Here is a 13,027-nt window from a genome sequence, read left to right on the forward strand (position 1 = left end):
CATGTTCTGGGATAGCTTGATATTAGAAATAACTGTATTTTGTATTACCGCACACGTGCAGCAGCTCTGCCAGCCCCATAGAGAACTCCATTGGAGCCAAGTGAGCAGCAGTCGATGGATGCTGCTGCAGGGAAAGCTTTCGTTAAGAAGCCATCAATGCTGCCATCTCCTGGCATAACAGATTTACAGCAACAGTTGTAAATTACACATTTGGAACATTTTGTGCATACTGCAATTGCTAGTGTAGAAAATTTTATTAAGGAACTGGTTTTATTTTTAATTTGTTCCATTTTATTTTGTGTTGCAGCACCAGACGATGATTCTCGCCTGGCTGCTGAACAACCCTGGGGAAATGCCATACATACAGAATTTCCACCAAAAACTTCGGAAAGAAGGTAACTTAGTCTTACGCCAGACTGGAAAGGACACTTAGCTAGAGAATCTGGAGATGTAAAAACCTAACAGCATAAACCTTAACATTTCATTTTGCCCTGGTTCATCTCTACAAACAAACAGCAACAGCAAAAAACCAAACAAGAAATAAGTAGCTTCCATTCAATAATGGAAATAAGAAAATAAGGAAGGAAAGGAAATAAAAAATAAAAATGGAAATTCAAGTGGCTCCATTTCAAAGGCCAGGTAGCGTGAACCTTTTGAGACTGGTTGGACACAATTCCTTACAGTGGACAATTGCCCAAACGCCTCATCTGCAAACAGCGCTTAATCACAATTAAACTAGGCCTAAGCAATAGTTTTATTGCCATTTCCCACACAGACCTAACCCCTCCTCTATCCCAAATCCGTACTTCTCTGGATAATGACTCAAATTAAGCCGTTTTCCTGGCTTGGGAGCTAGGCTGGAGTACTCACCAATTCAGCTATTGCATTTCATCTGACAGATGGCAGCTTAAGACACTCCGACCGCTCGCCATGTGCAAACATGTCTGTATTTTGTTTCTGAAAGGCTTTAGCAGACAAATTTATTGTCAATTGCTTAGTTTTCCCAAAAAACACTTTAAATACACTTCTGAAATGCACATTAAATCAACATGCAAGGCCACTGCCACGTGACACTAGCAGGAGGAAGGTTAAGACAGCTTATCTGAAAACATTTAGCAAATGTCCCCATTTTGGGGGGCTTAACTGAATTGGTCTTTATGCCAAAGATTATTTTTCTGCAATACAGCACAAACATTGACAGCAAACTTTCAAAAAAGTTAATGAAAATCAGTTATTTTATAAATCTATCGTTCCTACAGTTAGCTTTGGGTACACACATTAGAATCTCACATTCGGCTTCATTTAGTTTTTTGGGGCAGGTAACTGTCATAGAATGGCAAGTTAATACACATCCAGAACATGTGCTAACACTTATTAGTGTGTGAATAAGCTCTCACTACATGTTTGATGCTTGAAGGGAAACAGCTGTGTGTATTTTACAAGAGAACCTCACAGTAATTCCAGGGAGGAGTAAACTGCCAGTGCATTCTCTTAACTTGGGTAATGGAAAACAAATCAGTTCAAAGTTTGACTCCGTCCTCCCAATTGAATATATCTAATGTGCACAGCAATGTAATGGAAAATATGCCCTTCTAAAATTAGTCTGAACAATTAATGTGATGACTAAATAATTCTGAAACCTGACAGATAAAAAGAAATTGATTCCAACAGGAGAGTAAGTACTCAGGATATTAATACAGAACTGTATTGCCAAACAAGAGAGACTCACCAGCGCTGGCTTCATAATGAAAATATAATTTTGGCCAAACTTTGCAGCCACTTAAGTAGGTGCAACTCCAGTGGATCCAGTAGCAACGTACCTGCTGAACTATTTTCTCATCATACATTGTTAACTATTTAAACAAAGACACAGATTTTTTTTTAAACAAGAAACAGGTGATACATTCCATTCTTCCCTGTTTACACCAGTGGGAGTTCTGCACACAGGAGATTACAATTTTTATTTATTTAAATTTTTTTGCCATCAATGACACAGTTAACCTCGAGCCTGCAATTGCTTGGTGGCATTCCTTTGACTGGGAAGTCTGCAAAAATGCATTAACAACCAAAGATTACAGCATAACAATCACAACCTTAAAAAAAAGAAAAAAATCAACAAAAACAAATGAAACATTTGAGCAAATGACTGGCTACTGATGCAATTGCTGGGAACTCCTTCCTATCTCAAAGAAAACAGAGTCCATGAATGTGAAATCTGAAACCATGTAAAACATAGGTTTTTTTCCTTGCTACTTTTATCTTGAGAAATAAAACCCAGAATAGAGCATCTCTAAACAACAGCAGAGTATATTTCATGGACTTTCCTCAACTACACAACTGTACCAAACAAGAAATATACACCCAAGAAAACCTGATGACCACCATGAAGAGAAGAGTCAGAAGTTAAAGGAGCAGGAGGCTATAGAGTCTGAAGATAGTATGATTCATTTGTACTAAAGACAAATTGTCAGGTGTTTGGCTGTTGAGATAGCAAGGAACTTGATTCATTCTTATAAAACAACAGGCCTTTCACATTAGTGCCCTTAATTTGATGGAAAACCACAGGAATTATTCACACAGAAACAGCAACTGGAGAATGCATTACACTTCCAGCTCAAGCAGCGGGAGTAAAAGTACTTTACTTTCAGAAAATGTATCTGAATTACAGTGAAAGGACAAGAAGCTGCTTTTAGAAGTGAAGCACACCACCTTGCCCATGGTATTATAACAGAACTTTTGAATATAAAAAAGCATTTATTAAAAATTTTATTTGAAACGTAGCATGAATCCATTACCATAAGTGTTACAACATACAGTTTTACAGAGAATTTGTACAATAGGACAGGTATTTCTATACATGCGCCCCCTCATTTTTATTTAGTCATTATCAAACAACAGTTAAACAGGAATGATAAGCATTCACTTCTAAAAAGAAAACTTTGGCATGTATACAACTGGCTAGTTAAGAGTAAACAGTGGTAGATTCAAGTCAGAAAGAGACCCACTTGTTTTGTTTCACAGCATTTTTGATCAGGATGAAACTCACCAGCACTATTTTCTAGTTATTACAAAAATGAGTACTTTTTTTTCAGTCCAGAACCCCCTGTTAAGGGACAAAAACCATGTTAAGAGAGATGTAAATGAACCAACTTTTAACTCTAAAAGGTGTCAGTTTTCAAGCAGTTTAGGCCACACAAGTATTTTGCACACACTGGTTTGGTCATGAACGAAACAAAACCGTTACTGGTTCGCTCATATCACTGAACTATGTATCGTTTGGCACAACTGGCAATTTCTCCTTCGAACTAGAATAAGCATGAGTATTGTTGGCTCAAAAGTCATGTCCACTGCTGGAGTGCCGGAAAAAACTAAAGTAGAATTTGCACTGAGCCCATCTGGTCTCGAGTTTCTGTCACTGCTGTTGGCCACTTACAGACCTACCAGATTCATTCGAGAAATGAGGGAAAACAATTTGCAAGGCATTTCTTCCTGGCATACAGAAGACAATATTCCCATTTTTAAAAATCAGAAAGCAACAAAAGAACCCCTGAATAATAAGAAATAACGAGCCTCCTTTGAGAAGAATTACTTGCAATTCTTCAAGTACTTACAAAAAAAATACAGTATTTATCCAACTTCTCCAGAACAATTTTAATTAACATATTTTAATGTAGTACTAATAAAATAAATCCATAGATACAAATGGTTGCAATTCGAAGCAGGAATATCTAACCCAGATGTAGGTTTTGCTGCAATTTTATTATTGCTGTGGTACAGACAGTGGTTAAGTCATGTGAATACTAGCCTCAATTTCTTGTACACATCAGAATATTGAATTTGAAAAATGTTCTCCAGCAAGTTAGAATACATTTAATGTAATTTTCACAGTTCCTGCTAAATGTTAGCGATCCAAAGTTGACTGAACCATGGTGCAACAGGGCACAAATGGCAGAAGAGCAGTGAAGTAGAGGCAGGAATGGCAGAAAACAGTAGAGTAACACAAGTCAGACTCATACTCACTACTTCTTATTCCTAGGCTTTAACTCTTCTGCTGCATTTCGCAGAAAAATGTAGTTTTTCTTTTGTGGATTATAAAATTCATGACCCTAGAAAGAAAAATAATCTGCATTTACTCACTTCAAAGAAGAAAATACCAGCATTACCTTAAAATGTAAGAATAAATATTCTATGAGTTTGTTTTATTAAGATGTAATCTTAAAGTCTTTAAGGCCAGATATTGGACAATACTGGTGAATTAGAAACAGGCTATTATAACAAGTAATTACAAGAACTGTGCATATCAAGTAAAATTTAAGGGATGTTTATCCATTTTTAAGGTACTAAAAAAAAACTTTTCATAAAAAAATAACCACATATGTCTAAGCTCTACTTTACAGATGCAACATAGGAGCTCAATATGATTATTTTTTTTAAATATCATTCTAGGCAGAGAAGCAGCTAGAACTTTAATGGGCACACAGTTTCACTTTGTATTTTCTATCTTTTAAATGAAATAATATCACTTTTTTTTCAAAATGAAGCCCAAGTTCTACAGGCAACTGCAAAAACATCTCTGTTCCCCAGCTGCAGATGCAAATATACTATTTTGCACATTGCCATTATTTGCATACACATTACCAACTCAATACACAAGTATTCAAATCGGGGAGAGTAAACACTAATAAAGCTATTGAAGTCCAATGCACAACTTGAAAATCACCAACTCGTAGACAGAAGTGGTTCGAGAAAGGACATTTAGTACTTGGTACCCAATGGTTTTACTACTTACTATTGGTTTACAGATGGGAAGGCGACCTCAGTACCTATCTACCATTGCAGGTTGCCCAAGCATTTAGCACAGTATTCGTCTGCCCCAACGTCTAACATTTGGGTAGCACCCAGAAGACTAGATACAATGCAGTAAATTATAATTTTGCTCTCTTTGTGGCATGCAATCAAGTTCACCTGTGCGATACCTGCACTCAATTCAGTCAAAAACACAAGGAATATCATCATCAAATTTAAAAGCATTAGCTCTAACAGAAAAGTAATACTTTTAATGGAAATTGCCATACCACTAAAATCACATTTCAGCCTTGCTGCTCCCTTTTTAAACTATTAAGAAGTACTGATTCTCGGCATATTATGGTTTATTGTGATTCTCTTGCACCTACACAATTTATTGTTGAGTCAAGTTTGGAAGAGAAATACATAAATAAGTGCCACCAGCAAGCTGCACTGAATGGCACTGGAAAGTCAGTATGTGGCATTCAATCACTGGTTTAAGTGTTTATAACCACAGTCACAGCAGTTTTGTTTTTTTAAAAGTTGAAGAGAATCTGCAGAAGCAGAGATATGCATTTCAAAGAGATCTGTAGGACCTCGTTAGGGTGCCACATTGCCCCACGACACTCCCCAGAGCAGAATGTGTGTGAGGCAACCAGAATAACTTCTGAATCATGTCATTTACATTTTGCTCATGCACATTTGCAAAACAGCAGTGTTTAGCAATCTTACCCAAATGAAGCTAAAAAACAAGGAATGAACTACTTCAGTGTGAAATTTCATCAGATGTCTAAAATGACCATCCTAAGTTTTCTTGCATGGTTGTGAAATTAGGAAGACTCAGCTGCTATTTATAAAGAGCAGTGAAAGCCTCACGTGAAAAGGGTAGCCTTAGTTATCAACTGCAAGTACAAATATGAGTCTAAACCTTTCTTACCTTTGACCAATCGTAACTGGAAGCATATGCAAATATATTGCCATTATGGTTGAAACAACAAGCAGATATCGGCTGGTCAAGTTGTTCTGATGTTTTTAGCTTCGTTCGTGCATCTTTATCCCAAAAGCTGAATCTACCGTCAGACCCTACTGTTGCAAGAGTACCGTGGACAGGGTGAAACGCTATCCCATTTACCTGCAGAATCATAAAAAATACTATGTAAAACACCACACGTATGAATAGGAACACTCACAACAACATGTGCTGAACCCTCAGAGAATAAATACACAGGAAAGATTTTTTTTTCAACTAGATACAATTCCTATTTTTTTAAAATGTTTTCAGAGATGTTCTTGCGGGGGAAGGTGGGGGAAAACCCTAAACACAAACAACCAAACAAAAAACACCAAAGCAACAAGGAAAGCATCACCTTTTTTGTAGTATCTAAAAATTCAATGCATAATCCCATTCCAGAAATAAATTATTATTTCAGTATCAGCAAAACTTACAGGTGTCAACTCCACCAAGATGATTTAATGAATGACTGATCTGGTGCTTGCTTTAAGGAAAGTACAAAACTTTGTCTTTCCTCTTAATGTATAACTATGACTGGTCTTTAAACATACGTCTAAGATAACATCAGGAAAGCTAAAAGGTCAAGGAGAATAAACAACTTACAGGCAATTTCACATTAACAGTGTATATTGCCCTGTATAAATGATATAGCAGTATATACTGAATACTTACAGCATAGATATCCTGAGGTGCTGATGTGTTTGTTCCATTGGAGCGATGACATTTGAAAGTGAAATTATCTTTTGCACTGGGGGGAAAAAATAAAAATAAAGATTTTTTACCTTCCTCACTGTAAAAAGCAATAAAGAAAAGAATGTTTTATTAAATGATACTTACGGATTTGGGGGGTTGATATAATGAATAGCTACTCTTCCTTCAATACTTCCAAGGGCAAATCCAGTGGGCTTGTTCACTTTGTCTTTAAAAATAGCAACACAGCGATGCTAAATTTGACAAAGATACAGAGGATTTTAGACAGAGACTTGACAGTCAAATTTTCTGAATGCTATTTTCCATGGGGACACAAAACATCACATATATCAATGCAAAGTAAAGCAAAACCAAAAAAAGGGTCAAGGGAGAGGTCAAATTCTATTGAGAATTTGGGCAACAGCATTTACATTTCTAAATCCTTATGAAGATCCGCAATAGATCAATGGCAAACCAGGAAACGTGCCATTTAAGGATAAAGTACTTTGGTTTTGAAATATTGCTTGTTTCTACCAAAAAATGGCAAGCCCAGAACTTCAACCACCCGTATAAACATGCTCATAGTAAGTATCATCATTTACCTGGTGTTTAAGAGGAGATTCTATTCTTCTAAATTCAGAAGGTTGGTTCTCTAACTGATAAACTATCAAACCCCTTTCTGCAGTGGCTACGGCAGCCATAGGATGAACCTGGATAAGGTTGTAAAACAGGTTGGAAAAGAGACACTTGTGTTAACAGCATAGCAGAGAATTCTATTTATTATTTCAGAGAAATCCCTGAAGAAGCTAAAGGAATTAGACCATTTTCTGGGGGGAAGACAAAGAGGGAAAGGGGAAGAAGAGAAAGAACAAAGTTCATTTGTAGACATATCTTCAAATGAAACAAACCAGTTCTTTCCTGCCATTGAGAAATTACACATACCAAAAACGTTCTAATTATTAGCTGACCCTTCCAATGTGAATCGCAATAGCGATAACACAAACTCACCCAGAAATAAGGGTAGGTCAGTCTCAGGGCTGATTTGGTTTTGTGACGTTAAAAGGATACTAACTGTGTTTTGTATGATGCAAATACCTGTTTTCCAGAGCCTGGTCAAGATCAACTTACGTTTTATTGCTAAGAATCACACAGAGATCAAACACTATTCTACAGTTCTATACTAACAGCTGGTATTTAGTGCTAAGCTACACAAGCCTCAAAGACTGCCGGCTTATTCTTAGTCCCAGACATCCAGCTGACACTAGTTTACCGTGTATCACGGCTTACCACATCTGCACAATAACATCTTTCAGGGAGCTGCAACGTCATCATAGGTGTTGGTGAACGGGTATCCCAGAACTGATGGAAACAGCGAAATGAACAAAATTATGCTTGGAGTTGAGGATACACCATTTAAACTACTTAGTAAAGAGAATGCAACCGATACCAAGTAGTTTCATTCTTATCTATAGTCAGAATACTGCAATGCTCTGTGAAGTGAGGCTATTTCATTAATGTGCTTTTTGTATTAGCGTTTAATAAAATATTGTCATTCCACATAAGTATTTTCATACATAGATTACCAGCATGTTTTGTGCCCATTTGTTCAGGTAAAAATCATACCTTCAAAGTTTTATCCCAACTTCCTGTCATCACACAGCTGTAATTTGGTGCTTTAATCCAATGGATAGTCTTCACGGGAGCATCATGCTGAAGAAAAAAAAAAAGAGAAACACACATACATTTACTAAGATAACAGTCCACATTTCTTGTTTTTTCTTCTCACATTTTTGTATGCATTTACACTTTTTATACATTCAAGAAAAGCAATTCATTATTTTAGTCACAGCAGTTAGGATAAGGGTTGGTCACGACCTTATTGTGTTGTTTAGTGCTGTAAAATCACCCACATAAGAAAAAAATGGTTCCTGACACAAAGAACTACAATCAAGTCACTCTATGTAGGAAGATGATCACAGAAGAAATACAAACTATGAACAGCAGAATTTTCTATTTATTTATAAAGGATATTATCCATCATGCTAAAAATCAACACTTTTATATAATACATTATTTATTGCAAACTAATATAAAACCAGCTTCTTCCGACAAGAGCTACAGAAGAAAGGCCTATGTTAATTACACCAACAAGATTTTAAAATCAAGGCTGAGAATCTGAATATTATCACCTCAAATAAGACACAAGAAGCAATCATTAAAATGACTAGCTCTCTTAAATTATAACTGGTAACTCATTTTAGTTACCGTAACTACATATTTTATGAACAGACATTCACTTCTAAATTGAGAATGTAAATTATAATCCCTGTTACTGCTGCAGCAGAACGCTGGTATTTGTGAAAGTGAATTCAGTAATTTCTTAAATTTTTTCCCCCTATAACACAGCAGGGTGACTTAGTGAGACCACAGCAGCAATGGAAAGAGCTCTCTCGAGTGAAACAGAGGAACGGCTGCACAGGTTATTCAAATCACTTTGATTGTAGGTCTCCCTATTCACATGCACTTCATTATCTCAAAAATATAAAAAACAGCCTACAACCTCTTCTTCATACAGCAGTATCGATTTTAGAAGCCATAAACATTAGCTTAATTTGCTAATAAAGGTAGCTTTTAATAAAAACAGAAAAGGAAACAAAAAAACCCCAAACACTAAGAGCTTGGGGGCTCCTTACTTACTTGTGCAATCTGAATAGCTTGATTACTGTTGAGATCCCACATTTTGGCAGTTTTATCACAGGAAGCAGTAAATACTTTACTCCCATCCTGAAAAAATTTTAAAAGGCCAAGAGATTACATAGCTCTATCATGCAGTATCTATTAGAAAACTGTCAAGTCTTATTCTCTTCTAGTAATAGCGTAACTTTAATGTAAAACATATAGGGATCGCAAGACAAAGAAGAAACATAAAAATGGAAATTTATTTACAACTGTATGTTGTAGAAGAGGAAACTTGCTATTACCTAGCTTTAAATACATTCTTCCTTTTAAACCCACTTTCACCCTTCTTACGCCCATGTTAGTCTATTCTATTAGGATATGCTTAGCACGTATTTACAGTAAGGTAAGCCTATACAATAACCACAGGATGCATCTACATGTGGCACTCGTGTCTGTCTGGAAACCACATGCCAATTTATTTAGGGTTTTAGTCAAAAGTGTTTATTTATTTTTAAACAGGAACATACATCACTCCAGCAGGCATCTAGTACAGGCCCTGTGTGCATCTGCTGAGCCTTTGGAATTGTCTGTCCATTATCTTGAACTTCCCAGCAGCGAACCTGTAACAGGGAAAGTGTATTAAGATATAACATATTAACACTAAGAACTTAAAAGACTTCTCCTCCTGAAGATCCCAGCCTTAGCTTATCCAACAAAAAGTATGAGAGAAGGACTTGGGGGTGTTGGCTGATAAGAAGCTCAACATGAGCCAGCAATGCGCACCCACAGAAGGCCAACTGCACCCTGGGCTGCATCCCCAGCAGTGTGGCCAGCAGGGCGAGGGAAGGGATTCTGCCCCTCTGCTCCGCTCTGGGGAGACCCCCCTGCAGTGCTGCCTCCAGCTCTGGGGCCAACATCAGAAGGAGATAGACCTGTTGGAGCGAGTTCACAGGACGCCACAAAAATGATCAGAGCACCCCTGCTGTGAGGACAGGCTGAGAGAGTTGGGGCTGTTCAGCGTGGAGAAGAGAAGGCTCCAGGGAGACCTTATTGCAGCCATCCAGTACCTAAAGAGGGCCGACAGGAGAGATGGGGAGGGACTCTTGATCAGGGAGTGTAGCGATAGGACAAGGGGTAACAGTTTTAAACTGAAAGAGGGGAGATTTAGATTAAATATTAGGAAGAAACTCTTTACTGCGAGGGTGGTGAAGCACTGGCCCAGGCTGCCCAGAGAAGCTGTGGATGCCCCATCCCTGGAGGGGTTCAAGGCCAGGCTGGATGGGGCTTTGAGCAACCTGGTCTAGTGGGAGGTGTCCCTGCCCATGGCAGGGGGGTTGGAACTGGATGATCTTTAAGGTCCCTTCCAACCCGAACCATTCTATGATTATAAAACACAAAGCTCTTTTTCAGAACTAGTGAGATCTTATTTTCTCTGATTACTTTCCTTTTATCTGTACAGCCACAACTCAACCCACAACTTCAACCTCAACTCAGAAGCACCTTATGATCACATAACACCTCCCAGTGCTCTCCTGGAGAGCCCTTAACCTGCCTGCTGCAGGCTACCAGCCAACAGACCAAACAGATCAGGTAAAAAAGGTGCTCATGTTTGTCTTCCCCTCCCTGCTTGTGCCATTTGGGATCTCACCCTTCAATCCAAACAAACTTCAACAAGGTTGTAGGAATTTAATCTTTTTGAGACTACATTGCGAAACTGGGTAATTTACCATTGGGTTCATGGTTCTGTCACTGGGCAAAGCATAACTGCGTTAGGCTAACTGTATAAGAAAATGAAGCTAAAAACCAAGTCAGGAGAAAAAAGAAAAATCAAAGCAATAAAAATCTAACAGGGAAAACACTGAGTACGTATTCTGAGCTGAATCTTAAAACACACAGGCAGAGGAACAACTAATCTGAAGATCACAACTGAATTTCTCAGTTGAAGCAGCTCAACTGTGTCACACTTAAGTGCCTTGGCACCAGACACAGATCTTGCAGTTCTGCAAAGAGGAAGGTTTTCAGGTGCCCGCCACAAGTTCTTAGGATCACGTTTCGCAGTTTAGGCACTAATGCTCCCACTTACTCATGTGTAGGTCCGACTGGGGGTACTCACATCATTTGCCCACGATCCTGCAATGAGGAAATTGCCTGGCAATGTCGGCGGACTAAATGCTAAACAAGATATGCTGTCATCAGGTGGAGATGTTACTTCAATATCCTACAAAGGACAGGAGACAAAACAAAATTAGCCACGTTTGACAACTATGCACTGAGATCCTGTAACTTCTATCGGGTGAGTGAGCAGGCACACATTAAAACACAGAACAGTGGTTCCCACGGGGTTAACTCACATACCTTCATCGGATTATGGTTATCCGCAGTCGTGCTGCCAAACATGCTGGTACCTCCAGTACCAAACCCCGATGTCGATCCGAACAGACTCATCTTTGCCCTGCGAAGGAGGAACAGGCTTACTGAGACCCGCCAGGCCCTCGAGCACGCCTGGGGTGCCTCATCGCAGCCACTACACCAGCACACACACCCCCACCCCGCCTGGGAGGGGCCCAGGGATATAAAAAATATACAGAATTAAAAAATAAAATCACACTTCTCGTTGCAGTTGGATCCCTGACACTCCCAGTCGGCCACCGCTGTCAGGGACTCCTCTCCGGTCGCCATCTGGCGAGAGCTAACCCCCCCCCGCGTCGGGCACAGCCCGCCCCGGAGGCGCTCTCCCTCCGGTACAGGCCCCAGCCTCACATCTCTGCCCACAGCCCGCACGGTGGGGCGGCGAAGACGCCCGGCAGGAGAGAAGGCGCTATTTTGCGGGGGTCCCGCTTCCCTGCCGGCAGAACCGGCCGGCGCGGGGAGCGGCCGTTCGGGGGAAAGGGGGGGTCGGAGCGGGGCCGAGGGTGCTCGCGGGCCGCGGCACTGCCGTAGCGCACGGCGGGGCGGTCCCGCCCGGGAGCGCGGAGCGGACCCCGGCGCCCACCCTCACTCACCGGTGTGTCGGGGCCGCTCCGGCCCGCTGCCTCCAGCGACGCGGCCCGGCGGGTAACGCGGCGGCGGCGGCGCGGGGGCAGGCCGCGTCCCTCTGCGCAGGCGCGGCGGCGGCGGGGCGGGAGCGGCGTCTGCGCCCGGGAGCGGCGGGGCGGGAAGGGGCCGGGCCGGGGCGGGTCCAGCGAGGGCTACCGGGCGGGACCGGGAAGCCCGCAGGCTCCTTCCCTAGGGCCAGGGGGAGGAAGGCTCCCGCTGCAGCACCGTCGGTAGGCACCGCCGCCCCTCGGGGTGAGGGCTGTCCCTGCAACAGCCGTGGGTCTGTCCCGGACTGTTCGTACACCCGGATAGTAGGCATTGGCAGCAGGTAACAACACCGCTACTGCGGGTTAAATAAAACCCCAACTAGATAAGTCTGCTGCAAATATCATCTGTACGAGCCATGCTGATGACTGCCTAGATCCATTCTGGAAGTATTTTCTATGCAGTCAATTTGGTTTCCTCACATAAACTTTATTGTACGCTTTAATCATCACAGTTTCCTGCCCCTTTTTACTGTTGTAGAGCCAACTAAATAAAACGAACACGGGATTCTGTTATGGTGTGCATCATTAACAGGATTGTTTATTAAATTCTTAATGAGTAACACCTGCTTGCTTGTCCATTGAAGACAAATAGTACTTTGGCTGCTGGGACGCGCATAGCTGCTCGAGATACGCAGTAATGGAGAATTACCTCTGACTTTTTGGTCTGAATTTACAGCAAACACAAAACGCCACGATGCCGTACTTAAAGTAATCTCCAAAAGGAGGTACGTGCAGTAAATTGTTAACAAAGTCGTTTACTGTCCTCAAAAATAAAAAG

The 13,027-nt window shown here is 40.7% G+C and overlaps 1 protein-coding gene across 1 annotated transcript; it reads right to left on the reverse strand.

The window, feature by feature from the left end:
• Positions 1–1,737: 1,737 nt before the first annotated feature.
• On the reverse strand, positions 1,738–12,266 carry RAE1 (ribonucleic acid export 1). The gene is made up of 12 exons (XM_074157102.1): positions 12,169–12,266; positions 11,522–11,618; positions 11,280–11,384; positions 9,694–9,786; positions 9,185–9,271; positions 8,111–8,197; positions 7,775–7,846; positions 7,090–7,197; positions 6,635–6,741; positions 6,470–6,545; positions 5,723–5,917; positions 1,738–4,106 (listed from the first exon to the last, which is right to left on the reverse strand). The coding sequence occupies exons 2-12, from the start codon at positions 11,609–11,611 to the stop codon at positions 4,020–4,022; spliced, it is 1,107 nt and encodes a 368-aa protein (XP_074013203.1). The 5' UTR covers positions 11,612–11,618; positions 12,169–12,266; the 3' UTR covers positions 1,738–4,019.
• Positions 12,267–13,027: the final 761 nt, after the last annotated feature.

The sequence above is a fragment of the Numenius arquata genome, chromosome 12 (genome assembly GCF_964106895.1).
Source record: "Numenius arquata chromosome 12, bNumArq3.hap1.1, whole genome shotgun sequence".
Classification (NCBI taxonomy): domain Eukaryota; kingdom Metazoa; phylum Chordata; class Aves; order Charadriiformes; family Scolopacidae; genus Numenius; species Numenius arquata.

Bases quoted from the DNA above. Each gene is read 5' to 3' on its own strand.
- RAE1 (XM_074157102.1), bottom strand. From the start codon at position 11,611: ATGAGTCTGTTCGGATCGACATCGGGGTTTGGTACTGGAGGTACCAGC. The intron at 9,272-9,693 runs GTATGTTCCTGT...AAATTTTTTCAG, and splicing joins TAGATGCCTGCTGGAGTGAT to GATGGGAGTAAAGTATTTAC. The intron at 4,107-5,722 runs GTAAGAAAGGTT...TTTTCTTTCTAG, and splicing joins CCAGTTACGATTGGTCAAAG to GGTCATGAATTTTATAATCC.